Source organism: Mus caroli, chromosome 16 (assembly GCF_900094665.2).
Source record: "Mus caroli chromosome 16, CAROLI_EIJ_v1.1, whole genome shotgun sequence".
NCBI lineage: Eukaryota > Metazoa > Chordata > Mammalia > Rodentia > Muridae > Mus > Mus caroli.
Genome location: NC_034585.1, coordinates 441,203 through 463,638, shown reverse-complemented (window position 1 = coordinate 463,638; position 22,436 = coordinate 441,203). Strand labels below are relative to the sequence as shown.

Sequence of the window (22,436 nt, the reverse complement as noted above, 5' to 3'; positions counted from 1 at the left end):
TGAGGAAAGTATGATCTGGTCAGGGAGACAGCAGTGATGATTGTTGTTATTTGAACCCAGACCCACTGTGCCCTTCTCTTTATCCCAGACAGCCTTTCCTATTTGTGTATAAAGAGTCATATTTTGATAAATACATTGAGAAAGTACTAAACAGGATGGTCCCCATGAAAGTATCTACCCAGCTGTCTTTAAATGTGTACTTTCTAGTATGTCTTATCCCAAGCCTTCAAAAAAAAAAAAATGTATTAACTTGAGCAACTGGAGGCCAACTTAGTCTACATAGTCAGGCCAGCCAGAGTTCCACAATAAGACACTGTCTCAAACAAACAGAATCCCAAAAATCAAGCCCCGAATTTTCAAATTAACAAAATCATATTTTATCATATATAACATCAAAGCTTTTATACCTCTCTCTCTCTCTCTCTCTCTCTCTCTCTCTCTCTGTGTGTGTGTGTGTGTGTGTTAGATTGGCTTAATTGAGCTAATAGACATGCATTACCTCACATTGTACCCAGGAGGAGTGATTTGGGAATTAAAATTTTCTTTTTAGTTTTCCAGGGTGACAGAGTAGAAATGTTCAGCTTTTAAAAGATTTGAGAGGAACACTTGAGTAGTCAATTATAGTACAAGTGAATGTCAAAAGAAAACATAGAGGATTCTGAAAAATGAAAGAAAGCAGATATTTTTCACCGATACTAGAAAGAAATAAGGAATGTGTAGGAGACAAGATACTCCTGAGAAGGGAATTAGGGGAAATTGGAGTGTAACAAAACAGTCTTGAGCTAGAGAGATGGTTCAGCAGTTAGGAACCTTTGTTGCCTTTGTAGAGGACCATAGTTTAGTTCCCAGCATTCACACTGGTTAGCTTATAACGAGTGACATGCAACTCAGCTCTAGGGGATCCATTCCCCTTTCTTGGCATCTGAATGCATGTGCACTTGTGTGTACATACAGTACATCCTCCCTTCACATTCACATAATTAAAATGGAAAAAAAAAGAACCAACAACCCAGCATCCATTTCTCTCACTACCATTTTTTCCTCCATGGCTAGCCTTTGTGTCAGCCTCAGGATCCAGGCCGCTAAGGTATAGCCAATAGAGTGAAGGATTCTAGGACACCAGAACCCCCTGGAACATAAATGGAAAGGGAAAAAATGAGTCAAACAATGTAACATTCTAAGAGCATTTATTACTTTTGTTTTGTTTTAAAATGTAGTGATGTTAAGATGACTGCTTTATTAGTTTTTCTAGATAAGAACTTGCTAAAATTGGCTTTGTATAATTGATGCACACATGATGTTTATTGAGTGCCTAATACTATCATTTTATGCCAAGGCACTAAGTTGACAGTGGTGAGTTAGACATAGAACTTCTCAGTGCTTTCACTGAGATTGTACCCTCCTGAGCTAAAAAGTGAAGTTGGTAGTATTACTTTAGGTAGTATTACTTGATAAGTCTGTAGAGGGTAAGAGCTCGTTCTTCTGGCCAGCAGAGTGTATGAGAAGAGGGCTTGGCATCACGCTTTGAGACAAATGCCAATTCTGTCAGTTCAGAATTTGGGCCTCCAAATGTAATGCAAAAGAAAACAAAAGGTTTTAAGATAGTACTGTATTTTTAGCTTTAAATTTTTGTTGTGTTTGTGTATGTGTGTATGTTGCGTATATATTTGTACATGTTTGTGAAGGCCAGAGGTCCTCTTCTGAAACAGGGGCTTACTTGAGGCTGGCCAGCCAGCGAGTCTCTAATCTATCTGCCTGTGCTTTCCAGTGCTAGGATGAATAACACTGTACCTTCTGGGTTTTTTGGTTTTTTGGTTGTTTGCTTGTTTTTTGTTTCCCTTGAGTGCTAGGGTTTGAACTCTGGTCTTCTATGCTTATTCAGCAGGCATTTATTGGCTGAACTATCTCCCAAACCTTATTTATATTGATTATTTGATTTTGTTTTTTTGAGTTTTGAGACAGTGTCTCATGTAGCATTGACTGCTTTTGAACTCTTGATTTTCCTCTCCTCACCTTTCAAGTTCTGGAATTATGTTGTATCATGGGCAAGAAAAGAGGGTATTTTAGAAAACCCAAAGAAGGTGTGTTTGTGTGTGATTTGCTGGTTGGTTGGTGTAGACTTGTAACTGCTGTCAGATATCATTGGCTGCAAACATTGATTCAGCCACTTGCCTGCTTTTGGTTGATTGTTTGGGGTTCTGAGAATTTAATTCAGGACCTTGAATATGCTAGAGAAATGTTCTGCTGCTGAGCTGTAGCTTTCCTCCATTTTATTTTATTATTTTCTAATTTTTGGTAAATTACTAAAGCCTTGAGCCCCCCCCCCCCCAATAGCTTGGGTTACAGTTGTGTATTTTTACACTTGGGTCTTTTTAAGGACAGTCTCGCTGTGTTGGTAGTCTTCTGGATCCTGCCTTCTAAGTGGCTAAGACGCTTGGCCAATCCTAGTGGGTGATTCTGTGAAATAAACAGTTTTTTTTTTTTTTTTGTCTTAGTATCTGGCAGTAGTTTGTTCATTGTTACTTGATATACTGATGTTTCTCATGGTCTTTTTCTCTTCCTTCACTCTTCCCTTCCCTCCTTCTTACCTTTCCCCCTTCTCTACATCCTTCTCTCCCTCCTTCCCCTCTCCCTTCCCCTTCTTCTTACATTTCTCTTGAGTCAGCCCTGGGTTTGTTCTGGCTCTTCTGTACAGAATTTTGCTCTGTGGCCCAGGCTGGTCTGTAACTTGCAATCCTGTATCAGCCTTGTCAGTGCTGGCACTATAGATGTGTATTCTGGCTCACAGCTCAGGTTGAGTATCATATTGAGTGTTCTGAAGTGATTGATACCTGAGCAAGGTCTACAGACTTGATTTGGGTTTCTGAACTAGCAGTGAAGTGTCCTTTGTTTGTTTTACTTGGCTGTTTCTGTCTTAAGTCCTTACACGTTCCTCTTTCCACAAATGGACCTCCTTGACTTCACAGTGGTTCAGTAGAAATGAGGAAACTATAGCTCATTTTCTAGTGTATCAGCTTGTTTAAAGTGATGGGCTTCAAGTTGATAGACAGGAAGCCTCAGCATTGAGAACGCTCTTGTCTCTAGCCCTGAAGTGTGACAGGAATGTTGGTATTTGATGTGTGACCGTGACTTCTGCTCAAGGAAAGGGCCTGGAAGGAGAGAGTCCCTTTATCTTTGCAGCTTCAGCTTTGCATCCTCCCAGGGCTTTGGTGATTGGATCTGGGATTGGAAATGGTAGCTCTAAGCTGAAATTTAGGGACTTTAGATAGGCTAGATTACTGTCTCTCATCTCACTGTTGGGACACTATAGTGTGCAGAAAGCCTAGGTGTGCCTTGTCATACAGCTGTGTTCTGGCTCAGCACCTTCACTTACTTTTGATATTTATTTTAAGCTAGAGTATAGGGAAAAGTGGTGAGAAGCAGGATGATAGTTTTAAAAGAGCCACACCCCCAGCATAGGGGAGGCAAGTCAGCCAGTCAGGAGTACATAGTGAGACCCTGTTTGAAAACAAAACAATAATAATAATTAAAAAAAAAAACCAAAGCCACACCTAGGACATTTGGTTGCACACATATTCATATGTTAGAACTGGCCGATAAGAATGCAGCAATTGTTCAACTCTTGCTGCACTCAAACAGCTGTTGATGTTTGGATTGAAAATAGATGAGACAAGGTGGTGGTGGGTGGTTGTACCCTTTAATCCCAGCATTTAGGAGGCAGGGGCAAGTGGATCTCTGAGTTCTAGGCCAGCCTGGTCTACAGAGTGAGTTCCAGGACAACCAGGGTTACACAGAGAAAAGTGATCAACAAAGACAAAATGGGAACAGGCTAGCAAAAACTGAAACCAAAGTAATTATCAGGGAAAATACCATTCACAATGATAATAATGTTTGTGCATTTGTTAAGTAGTAGAATGCTGTCTAAATGAAAACTGATCTGATTGTTGCGTGGTAGAGTGGTAGACAAAAGGTAAAGGCGTAAAGGCAAAAAACTGTTAGAGTGAAGTTGTGTTTAAGGTTTTGTTTTTGTTTGTTTGTTTGTTTGTTTTGTTTTTGATTGGGCTTGACTGTGTAGCCCTGGCTGTTTTTGAACTCACCGAAATCCCTCTCCCCCTGCCTGCCCCTTGGTTGTGGCACATTAAAGGTGTGTATTACTACACCTCTTTGTCTTCAGGGGATTATAAATTAACTCCTATCTGTGGCACAGGATTTTCTAGTCCATCTTTTGTCATTTTGTAACTATTCCATGTGATTGTCTCTTCTTTGTAGATGAGGGTGTTTGAATGAAGAAAAGAAATAGTTTGCACCAAGGACACAGCCAGGTGTTAAGTAGAGACCTGAACTCCTGGGCTTAGCTTTTCCATTGCTCACAAGCAGGGGTCCTGACATAGCCCTTATGAATTTACCTCAACATTTTGTTTGGTTTTATTTCCTGTTCCTTGTCTTCATTTCCCTCTTCTAGGAAGAGTGCTTGAGATGCTTACAAGAGTCCATAGAAAATTCTTAGGTTGCTGCAACCTTAACATATTTGAATTGTGTTTGCTGGTTCACAGTGTTTGACATGGTTTCCTCATCCCCAGCTCAGGCAGATGGGAAGGAAATCTGATTTTGCCATAATGCTTAACTGGTGGAGGAGAGCTCCATTAAGAAAGGGAGATTGAAGAAGTGCTGGCTGGGGCTAGAGTCTAGTGCTGATAAGTCAGGACTGTCTTCTGGGTTGTCTGCCCTTCCAGGATGAGATTCCCTTCTTGAAATTGATCCTGAAGAGGCACCCTGTATGAAGGAATTTCTGCAGAACAATCAGGTGGAAAGATAGCTCAGTTAAGAATGGGTACTGCTGTTGGCCAGTGGTAGCACAAGCCTTTAATCCCAGCACTCAAGAGCCAGAGGCAGCTGGCAGACCTCTTTGAGTTTACATAGATTCTAGGACAACCAGGGCCACAAAGTGAAACTCTAACTTAAAGAGCCAAAGCCTTAAAAAAAAAAAAAAAATAGGTGTGCTCTTGCAGAGGGGTTTGGTTCCAAACACCCGTGTTGAGTGGCTTACTCTAGCTCTCCTCTGGTCCCCTCCAATGTATACACCTCACTCCCTGCTGCATACACATATTTTAAAATGAAGCTTTTTTTTTTTTGTGCACTAAATAAAGAGTAAGTATGTGTGTGAGAGAGAAATGTTGTATAGTGGGGAAGTAAAGTCTGGAAGGCAGCACATAAAATATTATCTGTAGTAGAAAGGGCTTATTGTGAATTTGACAAATGTGCTGTGACTATGTATGAAAAGATGTTTTTATATACTGAAGTCCTTAGAAAAGGACTTTCCTGTTCGCAACTTAGTTTGTAGTACTGCAAAACACATCTGCCTGTGTGTATTAGTCAGGGTTCTCTAGAGTCACAGAACTTACGGATAGTCTCTATATAGTAAAGGAATTTATTGATAACTTACAGTCTGCAGTCCAATTCCTGACAATGGTTCAATAGTAGCTGTGAATGGAAGTCCAAGGATCTAGCAGTTGCTCAGTCCCACACGGCAAGCAGGCAAAAGAGCGACTCCCTTCCAATGTCCTTGTATGGTCTCCAGCAGAAGGTGTATTGTAGCCCAGATTAAAGGTGTGTGCCACCACACCTTTAATCCCAGATGACCTTGAACTCTGAGACCTTCTTGTCTTCAAGATCTCCATACCAAGATCCAGGTCAGAAACTTCTATCTCCCAGCCTCCAGATTAGGGTCACTGGTGAGCTTTCCAATTCTGGATTGTAGTTCATTACAAATATAGTCAAGTTGACAACCAGGAATAGCCACTACACTGTGTATGCTCCTTCTGTACTTAGTACCTCATTTGATACAATCAGGTGGGAATATACAGCTGTGTGCTAGAACTAGCTTGTCAGACTAGTAGGTTCAGAGAATGTTAGGGGTTACAAAGGGACTTGGCACTTCTGTGGGGAAAGCCTGAAGAAAGTCCGCACAGTTGTGGTTGAATGTCTGTGTGGAGCTGGAGTATGGTTTCCAGCCAAGAGAGGATTCAGAAGGATTACTGATCTACATGGCATCTCTAGCTTGTGTTAATGGAAAAAAAATACGAATAAAAAAAAATAGAGGGTATTCGGAGGTGCTGGCTAAAATAGCTGAATTAAAAGTACAGGTAAATGGTTTTAACTCTACAAGGTGTGTTTTCTCAGAAAAAAAGATATTTGAAGGTAGAAAGTTCCAGGGATAGACAATTCAACAGTTCAGACTTTACCAATTCAGTTGTTAAAAATACTCACTTTGGCTGGGCAGTAGCGGCACACATTTAATCCTAGCACTTGAGAGGCAGACACAGGTAGGTCTCTGGTTAAAGGACAGTCAGGTCTACACAGAAAAACCCTGTCTTGAAAAACCAAACTAAACCAAAACTTATTTTATTTAGTTTTTTTTTATTGGTTATTTTATTTATTTACATTTTAGATGTTATCCCCCTTCCCAGTTTCCCCTCCAGAAGCCCCTCCCCCTTATTTTCTTTCTTAAATTTGTGTGTGTTGGGGGTGTTTCTGTGAAGGGTGAAAGCATTAGATCCCCTTGGAGCTGCAGTTACAGGATCTTGTGAGCGGTTTGATGTAAATTCTGGTACTTAAACTTGGGATCGTCTGGACATAACTACTGTACCATATCTTCAACCTTATCAGTTAAGTTTCTTACTAACTTAGATGCTGCCTTTGTTTTTCTTGTGTCCCCACCTACAGAGTGGATGGATGGTGTTGACTCTTCTTCTGGTTGCAAGATGATTGCTATAGGGCCATGGAGAATTCTAGTAGGGAAAGGAAGACTTCTTTCTGAGCAACCCTTGCTAATAGGGAGGAAAAACTTGTAACAGATAATCTTGGCTAAGATGTTCAGCTTCCTTTAGGTGGGATGTGTTTCCTGCACCAGACTTTGGTCTTGGTGTGTGACTTACCTGCCTATTTTTCCTCCTATGGCCAGGAGAGATGATACCCTTCCTCAGAGCAAGCTCCCAGGCAGCCACCTCAGAACCCCGTGGGTGTGTCTACAGTGAAAGGTGGTGGAGGTAGAAGAGAATTGGGTAGCTAAAATGTATGCTCTGCTACCCTGGAAGAAAGGTTCTTAAATTTCTAAAGGCGTGGCAGATGGCTGTTAAGCTTAAAGATAATCTCCAAATTTAACTATTGCACTCACTGCCTCACTGTGTTATCAGTATTTACCATTAGCTATCGTCTAATCTCACTTTAGTGCCATTTGTTTACACTTTACCAATTTCATGCTTTTCAGTAACACAGACACACACACACACACACACACACACACACACACACACACACGAATACACTTTTTTTTTTTTTTTCCATTAACACAAGCTAGAGATGCCATGTAGATCAGTAATCCTTCTGAATCCTCTCTTGGCTGGAAACCATACTCCAGCTCCACACAGACATTCAACCACAACTGTGCGGACTTTCTTCAGGCTTTCCCCACAGAAGTGCCAAGTCCCTTTGTAACCCCTAACATTCTCTGAACCTACTAGTCTGGCAAGCTAGTTCTAGCACACAGCTGTATATTCCCACCTGATTGTATCAAATGAGGTACTAATGTATATATCTATATACACACACATATTCTTATATTTCTATAGTCATCATAGTTACTTAAAACATTTTTATAATGTATAGCTGTTTATTAAGCTCTGTAATAGCAATAGCTATTTCTTGGTTTGTTTCGAGATAGGGTTTCTCTGTGTGGCCTTGGCTGTTCTGAAAGACCAGGCTGGCTTCAAGATTCAACTGCCTCTGCTTTTTCAGTGCTAGGATGAAGGGTATGAGCTAATTCTTGTTACATTTATATTACTGACAGGCCTCAGTGATATCCATTCATTAATTCATCTAGTACCCATAGCAACCCTACTTATATAGGACTCATTATTGCTCTATCTTCCAGATGAGAGTGAGATACAGAAAGGCTGAGTTAAGCACCCACACTGTAGTATGGAGACTTAGAGTTGGGGTTCTGGTACATGATCTGTATTCATGGTTGAATTGCCTTCAGTTATTGCTATTTCGATTTCTTTTTTCCTTCCTGTTACGGATACCATTGTGGTAGATGTAGTAGTTTGCACACTTCATTCTTTGCATTTGCCTAGACAAGTGGCTAGCTGAGGAGCACACTGGAGGTTGGGGAGTGAAGGAGTAGAGAGGTGATGCACGGAAAACTATGCTGTAGAGAGGGTTGTCCTGAAAGGGGCGAGGAGAAGGGAATTGCTTGTATTTAATTTGTCTGTTGACCAAGAAGACTGATGTGTTTACTGTATCACCTTCCTTTGGGATGGTTGACTGCTTCTATGCCTTGCACATTTATACAGGGAGTCACTGCATTCTTCATTTTCCTTTGTGATCATTTGTCTTATATAGTGCAAAGTTCTTTAAGGTTTAACTATGTCTTAACCACTTTTTAGTTTCTGTATTTTTACTCATGTATCTTCAACCCTTTGAAAACCACTAATGTCATTTTCTAGTATATTTAAAAAAACAGTTTGACTTTCAGATATGCAATTACATAGGTTGAGTTTAATTTTCCCTAATTTGCTATTCATAGAACTACATTAACCTCATGTAGCTCAAAATGGCTTTGAACTCTATGTTTATAATTACCAAGATTGGCTTTCTCCCTTTTTCACTGCCATGTGCTGGGATTACATGTGTGGACCACCCGGCTTAGTATTCTTCAAAGCATCTCAATAGTTCAGTGAATGTTTAAAAACTCATTATTGCACTTTAATTTGTGTATCTTTGTTTTCCCTCATTCCATATTATTTAATTACTGTTTTAGGATGTGATTTATTTATTTATTTATTTATTTATTGGTTTTTTCGAGACAGGGTTTCTCTGTATAGCCCTGGCTGTCCTGGAACTCACTTTGTAGACCAGGCTAGCCTCGAACTCAGAAATCCACCTGTCTCTGCCTCCTGAGTGCTGGGATTAAAGGCGTGCGCCACCACGCTCAGCTGATTTTTTTTTTTTTTTTTTTTAAACAAAGAGTTGGTCCTTTTCTTATTGTTTAATGTTTCCTCTTTCTGAATTTGGAAAAAAATTTTTTTCTTGTTTTACCTCCCTAAATAGTGTTTCATTACTGGTTTAATACTACTCTTAAGACATGCTAGTAGTCTGTGTGAAATGTTTCGTTAGGTTAAGATTATAACAACATGACAGTTGGAGAGCTGTTACGTTTTCTTAGATTCTCATTTCCACTTCTGCTTAATTTCTAGATTTTGGATCATTGTTTGACTTGGAAAATGATCTTCCTGATGAGCTGATCCCCAATGGAGAATTAAGCCTTTTAAACAGTGGGAACCTTGTTCCAGATGCTGCGTCCAAACATAAACAACTGTCAGAGCTTCTTAGAGGAGGCAGCGGCTCTAGCATCAACCCAGGGATAGGCAATGTGAGTGCCAGCAGCCCCGTGCAACAGGGCCTTGGTGGCCAGGCTCAGGGGCAGCCGAACAGTACAAACATGGCCAGCTTAGGTGCCATGGGCAAGAGCCCTCTGAACCAAGGAGACTCATCAACACCCAACCTGCCCAAACAGGCAGCCAGCACCTCTGGGCCCACTCCCCCTGCCTCCCAAGCACTGAATCCACAAGCACAAAAGCAAGTAGGGCTGGTGACCAGTAGTCCTGCCACATCACAGACTGGACCTGGGATCTGCATGAATGCTAACTTCAACCAGACCCACCCAGGCCTTCTCAATAGTAACTCTGGCCATAGTTTAATGAATCAGGCTCAACAAGGGCAAGCTCAAGTCATGAATGGATCTCTTGGGGCTGCTGGAAGAGGAAGGGGAGCTGGAATGCCCTACCCTGCTCCAGCCATGCAGGGGACCACAAGCAGTGTGCTGGCGGAGACCTTGACACAGGTTTCCCCACAAATGGCTGGCCATGCTGGACTAAATACAGCACAGGCAGGAGGCATGACCAAGGTAAGTGAGCTGAAGTGCTTGAATGTTTCTTGAATGATGATGGGCATTTACTTTCAAGACACATGGCAGCATGGATCTGTGTGGCTTCTTATTTTCCCTTCTCTTGAAAGTTTCACATGTCCATGAAAGAAACAGGTTTTTGTTTTGTTTTGTTTTGTTTTGTTTTTGAAGTCCCTATCAGATAAATCTCTACCTCCTTTTATCTTTAAAATAAAAATTTTTCCCCAGCTAGGGGGTGGTGGTGAGAATTTGCTTTGAATTCCCATGAAGCCTAGGTTGTCCTCAATTTATAGTCCTCCTGCTGTAACCTCCTGAGTGCTGAGATGACAGGTATAAGCTGTTGATTGCCAGATTTTAACTTCCGAGGAAAATATGTAGAAATGGCACCACATAGTTGAAGCGCAGTTTCTCCCAGTAACCAGCTTTGTAATGCATCAAGGAGTCTGGTAAAGGATGCTTCTTTACTCAGCTGGTGAGGTGCATCCTCCTGTCTGCTCTTTTCTTTCTATTACTTAGGAATGTGTTCACTGTCACAGTCTCCATTTTAGTCGTAAAGACGCTATGTCTAGAGACGGTCAGCTTCTTGCCACTGTTGACAGTGGAGAGGGATTTGTAGAGCTTTGTGTCTCAGTGAAAACATCAGAACAGTGGTTCTCAAAGTGGTCCTCGAACCAGCAATACCAGCATCATCTGCGAGCTTGTCAGAGGTAGACTCTCTCCACTGGTTTGCACACTGAAGTTATATTGCCTCCCACTCTGGGACTCTAGGTAGTTCCAGGGCCCTTCTATATGGTCTTCATCTCATGTTCTAGAGAAAGGCCTGGGTTGTAGTTTCAGCTACCAGCCTTGAAACTGTTGCGAATAACAGGATCTGAACTTAGAGAAGAGGGAACGGTAATATCAAGGTAGATGTGAAGTAGCTTAAAAAAAAAAGATGGAAACTGGAGAGAGAAGGGTACAGAGAAAGGAAACCCAGGCTGATTGCTGTTTAAGCACCAAACCTTGTAGAAGCTTTGTGACCCAAGGTTTCTGAATGGCAGCCACTGAGTATACCTATTCTGTGCAGTGCAACCAACAAATTCCAGGTAGGACTGTGGATTTGATTAGACCTGAAGAAGGGAAAGGGAGAAATTATTAGAATATTTCCTGGAGGGTTGAGGATAATGTGGTAAACTGGTGTAAAGTCTTGATGCTACCATAGATAGAAGATTTTTTTTAACTTAAATAAAAGCGAAGTAATTTCCAACATTAAAAGTTCAGTTACCTTTTTTGAAAAGTTAGTAGAGGGAGAATGTAGACTTAAATTACAGTTATGCTTGGCAGAGGAATGGTTTGTTATACTTCCATATCCTTTTGACAGTTATATTGGAAGGGGGTTTTTAATGACCTTATTGCCTCTGGGTAGATCAGTTGCTGAACCCTTTTAATTCATATTCCAAACTAAACAGTTTAAAAAGGATTTTTTTGAGAATTGGAATTATGTTTAAAAATATACATAATATCAGTGCAATAGTTGTCAAACTTTTTGGTCCCAGGATTTTTTTTTTTTTTTTTTTTTTTTTTGGTTTTTNTTGTAGACCAGGCTGGCCTCGAACTCAGAAATCCGCCTGCCTCTGCCTCCCGAGTGCTGGGATTAAAGGCGTGCGCCACCACGCCCGGCTCCAGGATTATTTAATAACCTTAAAAATTATGAAGGACCCCACTTGGGTTTTTGAGAAAGGGTTTCCTTTTGTAACCCTATCTGGCCTAGAATGACTATGTAGATAGATCAGGCTGGTCTTAAACTTGTCACTGACCTCCTGCATCTGCTGTGTAAAAGTGCTATGGTTACAGAGATTGTCATCATGCCTGTCTAGTAAGTCTCTTCACAACTATAGTCACAAAAAAGTATAGATAGATAATTGCCTTTGTGTATGTCTGTGTGTCGCATGTGTGCAGTGCCCATGGAGGCCAGAAGAGAGTGGAGGATCTCCTGAAACTGGAGTTATGGGTGATTGCAAGCTGCTATGTAGGTACTGGGAAATGAACCCAGCAAGCGCTTAATGACAGAGGTATCTCTCTAGCTCCTATTTACAGGAAAATTTTAAAACACTAGTCCACTTCATTAAACATGAAGTTCAGTGGCATTCTACACTAACAAGAGATCTGGTAAGTCTATTACAGCCTAAGTCGGATGTGATTCCTTGTTTGTAGTTCTTCATGGGACTGTAGGGATATCTGACTTGGTCCAGGAGGCATGCTTTATGCACTGGATACTTACGATGGTTTCATTGTTTCACTGTTGCCGTTATCTTGTTTCAGACATAGTTTATACATGTACATCTTCGTGCAAGTGAATAAGTGGATAAATCTTCGGAAGTGTAGTTTTTTAAAATTTATATGTATGTGTGTCTGTGTGTATATGCATGTGTGCATATATATATGTGTGTATGCATGTCTGCAGAAAGAGAGCATTAGATCCCCAGAGCTTGAGTTACTAGGATCATATGAGGTACCTGTTGTGGGTGATGGAAACTGAACTTCAGTTCTCTGGTAGAGCAGCAAGTGCTCTTATTGTTCAGTCATGGTAGGGAAATTTGAATGGAAGAATATTTAAAATAAACAGACACAGGTTAGATGTTCTGTTGTACTCCTGTAGTTCTAGCATTCACAGGGCTAGGGGCATCATTATCATCCATCAATTGACAAACATCAATTTCCAGGCCATCCAGGACTACCTAGTGAGACCTTTTCTAAAACAAAATCAATACTTGAAAAAGAACATATCTACGACTATAGATATACAATTATTGTGCAAAATTTATTGTTACCCATGTTGAATGAACCTGTTTAAATCCTTTTCAACATTGGATGTGGTTAGATACTAATTTCTTATACTTGTCACTCTTGTCAAATTGTTTTTATTAGAATGTTTCCATAAGTTCACAAATAATTGTTTTCTCAGATTATTTTCTGTGTATGGGAGTGCGTGTCTGCCTGCCTATAGTGCTAGGGATCCAACCCAGGGATTTACATATGTTAGGTAAGTGTTCTACCACTGAGCTGTAGCTTATTGCTTTTTATTTATTACCAGTTTAAGACTTCCAGTAAATAGCTTTTCCTCTTTTCAATTTATCAAATTAGCCCCACACATTTACAATATATCTGTCACATGTTTTGTCAGGGATATATTTTTTTGTTTGCATGGAAACATCCATTTTTTTCTTTCTATGTTTTTGGATTGTATATCTGAAACTGCTTTCCCTATTCCAAACTATAAATGTTCGTTTGTTCTGGATGTGGTAACACTCACTTGTATTTTAACAACTTGAGAGGCAAAAGATAAGGGAATGACTTGAGCTCTGGAGTTCTACCTCAGCATAGATAATATAATAAGCAAGATCTGTTGTTGCACTCACCCCCAAAAAGGAAAGAAAAGTATTCTCTTAATGTTTCTTCATTATTTCTTAAATCTTGACCTCACTTTTGGTTCAGGGTTGTGGCATAGCACTTGTTTTAGTAAGCGTGAGGCCCTGGGCATTCCAACCCCAGCACCATGCTCTAAGAATTCCCTCCTCACAATAAACAGAGTCACCAAAGAAATAATTTAATTTTGACCAAAGATAAATCTGGTGTTGTTTTTTCCAACTGATAGTAGTCACAGTGTACTTTCTTTAGCTGTAGTGGTCCGTCTTCTGTCTTGTTTTGGGCTAGATACTGATCTTTGTCTACATCTGTGCTTGAAAGTCATCCTAGCTTTTTGGTTCATGGTGGTTCTCAGCCCTGGCCGAACATTAGAATTACATGAGGAGTTTTAAAGTCTGAATCTCATTGCTGACCAATTAGGTTAGAATCTCTGGGGCATAGACAGGAAGGACATGGTTACAGTTTATATTCCTCAGATGATTTTTCATGGCAGACAGGGATAAGGGTTTTTTGGGGTTTTTTTTTGTTTGTTTGTTTTGGTTTTTGGTTTTTCTGAGACAGGGTTTCTCTGTATAGCCCCGGCTGTCCTGGAACTCACTTTGTAGACCAGGCTGGCCTTGAACTCAGAAATCCGCCTGTCTCTGCCTCCCAAGTGCTAGAATTAAAGGCGTGCGCCACCACCGCCCGAAGGGTTTTTATTTTAGGTAAATACAAGAACTTTTTCCATCTGCAGTTGGTCCATCAGTAATGTGCTTTCTGCACAAGCATGAGGACCTGAATTTGATCCCTGGATCCACTCTGAGTTGGAGAGGTGGAAATACCAGATTAGGGTTTGGTGCCAGCCAGCCTCGTCTGATTAATGAACACGAGGCCAGTGAAATACACTGTGAAACAGCCAAAGCAAACCAAAACAGTTTCTTAAAGTCGAGTGACCACTTTCTTTGTATATAGTACATTTTTGTTGTTGTTTCTTGGTTTATTATGGTTTAGTTTACTATAGGAGACAAGTTCCATTTCATTATTTAATTGGCTGTTTTAATACAGGGATTAATGTGCAGATGTCATTAGAGTCTGGCTACTTTATGAACTTTTTATTTTACTACTACTTCAGCTGATCCTCTTGGGTTTTCCAAGAGAATCTTTTGCATTATTGATATTTTTGTCTTCTTCTGGATATATTTATGCTCTTGGGCATCTGTTTAGTTTCTGATTTGAATGAAAGTTTATCTGGTGTTTTAAGTAGAATGTGAGCTTTAGTTTGCAACCAAAGGCAATTGATGTATTTTAAAATTAGGGCATAGTCTCCTTTGATAAATGTTAGGTTTTATTATATTCATTTCTTACACCTCTAGTAATTACGATTCTTTTGTAAGTAAATTATTTTTTGCTTTGGTTATCAGGAGATTTGTTCATATTAAATTGAATCACACTTGTGATTGTAATAATTAAAACAATGTAATTCCTGAATTCTTTAGGATTTTTTTTTTAAAGATTTATTTATTTATTATATGTAAGTACACTGTAGCTGTCTTCAGACATCCCAGAAGAGGGCATCAGATCTCATTACAAATGGTTGTCAGCCACCATGTGGTTACTGGGATTTGAACTCAGGACCTTTGGAAGAGCACTCAGTGCTCTTTACCTCTGAGCCATCTCTCCAGCCCCCATAGGATTGTTTTGTTTTGTTTTGTTTTTGTTTTTGTTTGTTTGTTTTTTTGAGGCAGGGTTTCTCTGTGTAGCCCTGGCTGTCCTGGAACTCACTCTGTAGACCAGGCTGGCCTAGAATTCAGAAAACCGCCTGCCTCTGTCTCCCAAGTGCTGAGATTAAAGAAAGACGTGCGCCACCAAAGCCCAGCCAGGATTTTTTTTTTTAATTTCTTTTTTTTTTTTTTTTTTTTTTTTTTTTTTTTTTTTTTTTATGTATAGTGGTCTGCCTGCATATATGCTTGTATGCAGGAAGAGGGGGCCAGATCCCATTATAGATTTTTTTTGTGAGCCACCATGTGGTTGCTGGGAGTTAAATTCAGGTCCTCTGGAAAAGCAGCCTGTGCTTTTAGCCACAGAGCCTTCTCTCCAGTCCCATATTTTAGGATTTTTGTTTCTTATCGTGTGGGGTTGGTTTGTTTGTTGTGTGTGTGTGTGTGATTAGTGTTAACCCAATCAAAGAGATGTTGGATGTTCCTTCTGTCTCCTCCTTGGGCAATTGAAGCAGTGTTGACATGTTTTAATTCCTTGAAGAATGTCACCTGGACAAGCACAGGGACCCGAAGCTGCCTCATTTTCTGTCTTTGCCTTCCTTTCTGTGGAAACTATGGGTTTTTCCTCCAGACTAAATTGAAATCTTTTGTCAGTTTCCTGGTTTTGGACCTTGGTCTTTTGAATTGATGTAGTTTCTCTGTGTTATTTTGGAAAAGTGTAAATTTACTTTGATTTTTAAGAAAAACTCAAATATTTACTTCATGTTAAAATATATGTAGTGGCCAGAGCAAAAGCACATGCTGTTTTTGCAAAGGTTTCAGGCTCAAGTCCCAGCGTGTGTGGTGGCTCACAACCATTCATGACTTTTCTGACCTCACCTCTGTTAACACTGAGAATGCACAAGGTGCATAAACATACATGCAAACAAACCTTATACACATAAAATAAACAAATCCCAAGAGTGCACACGCACACACGCCTCCCTTCCAGATCAGTCACCAGTCAACACTCTTAGAGACTTAGATCGTAGGCCCAGTCTGATCTGGCAACTCCTTAATTGAGGATTTCTCTTTGGGGTAGGTTATGTCAGCTTGACAATAAAAGCTAACCAGCAAACCTGGTCAGGTGGTCCAGATTATTTCTGACTTTAAAGTTAATAAAAAATTTACTATTGTATGTCACTGTAGAAATCCTTTTTGTTTTTTCTCACACAACTGGAAAGATAGCAAAATAAGTAGATACAGAGAGTTAAGAACGGGCCCTTGTTAGTGTATGAGGAGACTTTTGAGATACTACCCTCCCCACCTTTTAAGAATGTTTTCAGAAAGGTGGAGCTTGCTGTTGCCTGGGAACCTTCTTCCTAGGGTAAAGGTTTTCACACATACCCTGGTGCCAGCCACTGACAACTATCATTTTGCACCACTGGCTTAAAATCAAAGCTGGGACATGCACACAAAATGCCCAAGAGCAAGACAGTTTTTGATTCAGCCATTTTGGGGTGTTGTCTGAGACTTTATAACAAGTTCCTCCAAGGTGAACCTAATATGCCAATCAGAGACTGTATGCTGGGACTAAAGGAAAGATGAACAGAATGTAGTTATTAAAGAATTAGTAGAATCAATCAAGTTGGCTGTTAAAGGCGTGGTTAATCCATCCTCATTCTTTAAACGGTTGGGAATCTCTGGTAATTAGTAATACTGTATGGTTGTCTGATACTTCTCACTCTGATGTAACATCATCTAATTTTTTGTTTAATGTAACATAAAGAAAGAAAGGTAGCAAGGTTTCTCAGTGTGTAAAGATACATCCTGCCAAGGAAGATGGCCTGAGTTCATCCCTGGGTACCTGCCTGGAGGAAGAGAAAAACTGACTCCTGCAGGTTGTCTGTCCTCTGAACACATGTAAACATACAGACATTCACACATACCTCCCCCTAAAAATGTAATTAAATTGAAAAATAATGCAAATTAAATGGAATTTACTGTTCCAAAAAATCATAATTTGGTTCTTTTAGAAGATCACAGCAGAGATAAGTAGTTTGTAAAATAAACCTACCTAGCACAGTGAAGTATGTTGCATGAGGGATGTATGTATACAGCCTGTAGAGGAGCAGCTTTTGAGCAGAAGTACTGAACCGTTTCAGGAATCTCACCATAACTACAGGGGAAGTCCAAGCTTCAAGAGTGGAGCTTGGGCTCTGAAGTGACCTACCTAGGTTCATATGCAGGTTGAAAATCATTCTCCTCCCAATCTTTTATATGAGGTTAATAATAGTACCCACCCCCAAGAACTGTTTTTGACAATTTTGAGGGGCTATAGGATTTGGTAATGACTAAATGAGGTATGTGAGAGCAGTTCTCAGTACATTGCCTAGGCATTCCCTCCCTCCCTCCCTCCTTCCCCCCTCCCTCCCTCCCTCCTTCCTTCCCCCCTCCCTCTGCCCCTCCCTCTCTCCCTCCCCCCCCTCTCTTTCTTTCTGTTTGTTTTGAAATTGAAAAGTGTTTCCTTGAGACATGAGATAACCATAAACGTGTGGTTTACAATGAGACCCTTTCTTTTTACAAAATTTAAAAGCATGGGATTTTCTAGAGGAGAAAACATAATCCTATCCCTACCAGCCTTTTGTTTATATTTATTTATAGTAGGTGTGAGCTTGCATGTGTGGAAGTAAGAGTGTGTGGGCGTTGGTTCTCTCTTTTAAGGTTGTAGGCTCCAGGATGGAACTTGGGTGTCAAACTAACCTGCTTGACAGGGCTCACTTCTATGCATAATTATTTGTCTTTTAAAGTCAGAGTTGAAGTCAGGTTTTTCTCTTTTCTAGTTAGCTGATTATTCTCTGTAATATAACCTGAATGAATATTTGCATATTAGCAACACTGAAAAATTCTTTATTATCAAAGACCAATACTTGCAGAAGGAATGAATAAATAGAATAGACAAGGAATTGCCTTTTTATTTTGTCAACTAACAGTCAACTCTTATGATCTGGAATTAAAGACATAGTATAGTTAATTTTTAATGTTTTATTTATGTTTCTGGAAATATAATGCACATAGAGTGGAGTGAACAAATCTTGTATCTGTCATAACTCATACACCTTTGCTCTCCAGCCTTCAAGATGTAGGACAGTTTTATTACCTAGAAAATTTCTTTGTACCCACCTTCACCCTGTGTTGGTTACTTTTCCCATCACTGCAACAAAACACCCAACAAAAAGCGACTTTAAAAAAGGAAGAGTTTATTTTAACTCAGAGTTCCAGCAGGAACTTGAGGCAGCCAGTCACCTTGCATCTGCAGTGGAGAGAAAGATGAGTTGCTGGTACTAAATTGGCTTTCTTCTTCTTTATGTGTTCGAGGAACTTATTCAGGGAATGGTGCTGCCTGCTTTAAGGTTATCGTCCCACTTTAATGAAGCTAATTTAGAAAATCCACCACAGGTAAAACTAGAAGCTTGCCTCTGCAGTGATTCTGGGCCCGGTCAAGTTGACTCTGTTATCCACAGCATATCTTGTATCAGTTACTTTTCTTTCACGTTGATAAAACACCCTGAGCAAGGCATTCTATAAAAGAAAGGGTTAAGACTCCTTAAACAGTACCAACAACTGGGGGCCAATTATTCAAATGCCAGATATTATGGGAACATTTATTATTCAAACCACTACATTCTACTCCCTGGATAGCCTTGTATTCAAAACATAATGCAAAAAGAATTTAGTTCAAGTTCAAAAGGTCCCCATCCTATTTCTTTTTGTAATAATTTTATTTTCATTTTATGTGTACTGGTGTTTTGCCTGCCTGTGTCTGTGTGTGGGTGTCAAATCTTAGAGTTGTAGACAGTTGTGAACTGCCATGTGGGTACTGGGAATTGAACCTGTGTCATCTGGAAGAGCATTCAGTGTTCGAAATCGCTGAGCCATTTCTCCAGTACTCCCCCCTGCCCCACATTCCCCCAATCATTTCACGATCACAACACAATTTAAAAGATGAAAATTTCTTATGAGACTCAGGACAATATCTTAACTCTCATTCCCTGTAAAATCAAAAAGCAAATTACATCCCTCAAAAATGGAGTGTTGCAGAGCATACATTACCAATGTTAGAGGCTCTGACACCCTACAGAGACATATATGCAGGCAAAATACCAATGTACATGAGATAAAAAAATAGTATTTGTCTTAAACAACATTTTGGTAGATTTTACCTTTTATTCGTTCTGACAATCTTAGTCTTTTAGATCTTTAGTTTAGTACACTTCCAACTGAGCCTGCTATTTTTAGTCTTAGTTATGGTGGTTACTACTTAATGTTGATACCTAGATTTACATTTCTCACTTTGCTGGGTCTCTTTGGTGCTTTGTTCCTTTTCCTCATTTTTTTGAAGTCTTAATTCCAACATGGCTGTCATTTGTGTGTCTGGTTCCCCTTACAGTCTTTTTTTTTTTTTTTTTTTAATGGAATATAATCCTGGGTATTGGTCACATTTCCCTGCCTTTGTGCATGCTCAGTAAGTTCTTACTTATGTAGTAGACAAAGTGGATGACATGCTGGTGAAAGTAGTTTGTTGTTTTCTGTTGGAGACTGAGAGGATTTGTTCTTTTGTTTTTTTGTTTTTTTGTTTTTCGAGACAGGGTTTCTCTGTATAGCCCTGGCTGTCCTGGACCTCACTTTGTAGACCAGGCTGGCCTCAAACTCAGAAATCCACCTGCCTCTGCCTCCCGAGTGCTGGGATTTGTTCTGTCAGTTACTTCTGATCTTTTCTTCGAGGCTAGTCATAAAAGAAGCTGAATGTGGTCTTTTGGAGCCCCTTTAGATTCCTGGGGTAGTCAACTAAGCTCTGAAAGTTGGGCTGTTAGATTAGACCTTCTGTCTCTTCTGTTCAGTAGACACACCCTGAGCACTCTAATCGTGCAGCCAGCTTGAACAGGCTCCAGGTGAGGCTGGCTGGTAATGTAGTATTTCTGAGGACAAAGTTTTGATGGTGTGAACATGCTGTATGGAATGCAGTTGGTGGCCTATAGTGATTTACAAATGATTTCTGTTTTCCAAGTTGTCCACAGAATAATTTCACTGCACAAACCTGTGAAGTGCTGTGTTTTTTCTTAATGTATTTGAGCCAAAACATGACCAGCTGTTCCAAAGTTACAAGGAGTAACATCATTTAAAATTAGAAAGTAGCAGACTTATTATACTTACTGTATTTGACTCCAAAAATTGTGTTTGTTAACCACCTGCCTGTCAAATGATAAACTATATAATGCCTTTTTTTTTTTTTATCTGTATAGGTCAGGCTTCCACCTATACAAAATGTATAGAGAATATATCCGTGAGAGTCATTTCCCAGGGTTATTTTTCATTGTATGAAAGGATTGCTTAAAGTCTTAAAAAGATGCATCCCTGTGCACTTAGGTTTTCCTGACCTCTGAGCAGGCCATGGCTTTCTAGTTTGATGGTGTGAACATGCTGTATGGAATGCAGTTGGTGGCCTACAGTGATTTACTAATGATTTCTGTTTAAGTATCTGTTCAGCAAGTCACATTTGCAAGGCCCATAAGATTATAGACTTTTCTATAAATGAATGGATGAATGAATAAGAGGCTATTATATAATTATGTCTGTACACATTTTGAATCTGTAAACCATTCATTCAGCCATTCATTCATTTATTCATTCATTTTTGAGATGGTCTCTTTACAGAGCCCTGGCTATAGAACTCACTATGTAGACCAGGCTGACTCCAGACTCACAGCCAGACTCACAGCGATCTGACTATCAGTGTCTCTTTAGTGCTGAGATTAAAGTTGTGCACCACAATACCTAACAAAATAATCTGTCTTCTAAAATACATATGTATTCATTTTTATGTATGTTGGCGTTGCCTGCTAGTGTGCATCTTGTGCATGCAGTTTTTATGGAAGCCAGAAGAGGGTGTGAGATCCCTGCCACTACTGGAGGCATACAGGAACTCAACTCAGGTTCTCTGCAAGAGTAGCAAGTCCTCCTGACTGCTGAGTCCATCTACATTTTTATATATCGTGATGGCAAAGAGAAGTTTGATTTGTAACATTCTGAGTTTTGTTTTTTGAAGATTTACTTTATTTTATGTGCATGAGCGTTTTCCTTGCATGCATGGATATGTGCACACCACATAGAAAAGTATAACCAATGTCTTTATTTTTATTGGTCAAAATTAACATTTGTTGACATTTATATTTTTGTCAATTTGTTTTTCATTTTCAAGTAGTCTTCATTATTATTTTTAGTGCTGTTTTAGATTCATAGATTTTCAAGATAGTACAGAAGGTCCCATGTTTCCTTTTCCTTTATCTTCCACCCATCTCATGTTCTGGTGGTACATTGTTTCACCTACTGAGCCAGTGCTGACACAAGACAATTGCCAAGATGATTGTTTTTTCTTCTTTATATACTGTTCTTAGAGCCCATCTAAAATACTATACCACATATAATTGTCATAGTTCTTTAGGTTTCTTTCGGAGGTGGCATTTTTCTTCAGTGTTTGTTGTGTTTTGATGACCTTGACAGTTTTGAAAATTGATTATGGATATTGCTGAATGTCTCTCTTTTTGATATTTCTCTGATATTTTTCGCAAGGAAAGCACTTGTTGCTCTTACAAAGGGGATGGGTTTGGTTCCCAGTTCCCACATAGTCCCAACCATCTGTAACTTCAGGTCTTTGGGATCTAAAACACTGACATACATAAAATAATGCCCCCCCCCCCCCTTTAAAGAATGGAGTCATAAGAATTTGTAGAAAGCAGGAGCAAGTGAGGGAGCCATCTTGGGTCCCGGGTCTCTCAAGATCAGTCTACACAGGTCAGCTCACGGGCTGCGAAGGGTGAGCAAGCAGATTGCAGAAGTGACACAGCTTCTGGGACAGACTCTGTTTCCGGCTCCAGACATCTGGGCACCTTTCCTGCCAGAGGAGAGGTGTCCACCTGGGAGGGCTCTTTCGGAGCAGGAGAGGGAGCCATCTTGGGTCCTGGATCCCTCAGAGTCTAGTCTGCCCAGGTGAGAGTGTGTCTACAGAAGCGACACAGATACTGGGACAGACCCCGTTTCGGGCTCCAGACATCCGGGCACCTTCCCCACTAGAGGAAAGGTGTCTGCCTGGGAGGGCTCTGACCTCCAGAGCAGGTGAGAGAGCCATCTTGTGTCCCCTGTCCCTCAGAGACCAGTCTGTGTAGGTGAACGTGCAGACTGCATAGGCAACACATCTTCTGGGAGGGACAGGCCCTGTTTCGGGCCTTCATTTTCAGCCAGGAGGCAGGTCTGAACACCAGATATCTGTGCACCTTTCCTGCAAGAGGAGAGCTTGCCTGCAGAGAGTACTCTGACCACTGAGACTCAGGAGA

General features: G+C 40.2%; 1 protein-coding gene across 2 annotated transcripts in view; it reads left to right on the top strand.

The window, feature by feature from the left end:
- Positions 1–22,436, top strand: part of Crebbp (CREB binding protein) — a 129,746-nt gene that overhangs the window by 25,710 nt on the left and 81,600 nt on the right. For both annotated transcript variants that reach the window (XM_021184469.2, XM_029470633.1), the window contains exon 2: positions 9,255–9,964. In XM_021184469.2, coding sequence (XP_021040128.1) covers positions 9,255–9,964 — 710 coding nt within the window. The remainder of the gene's footprint in view (positions 1–9,254; positions 9,965–22,436) is intronic.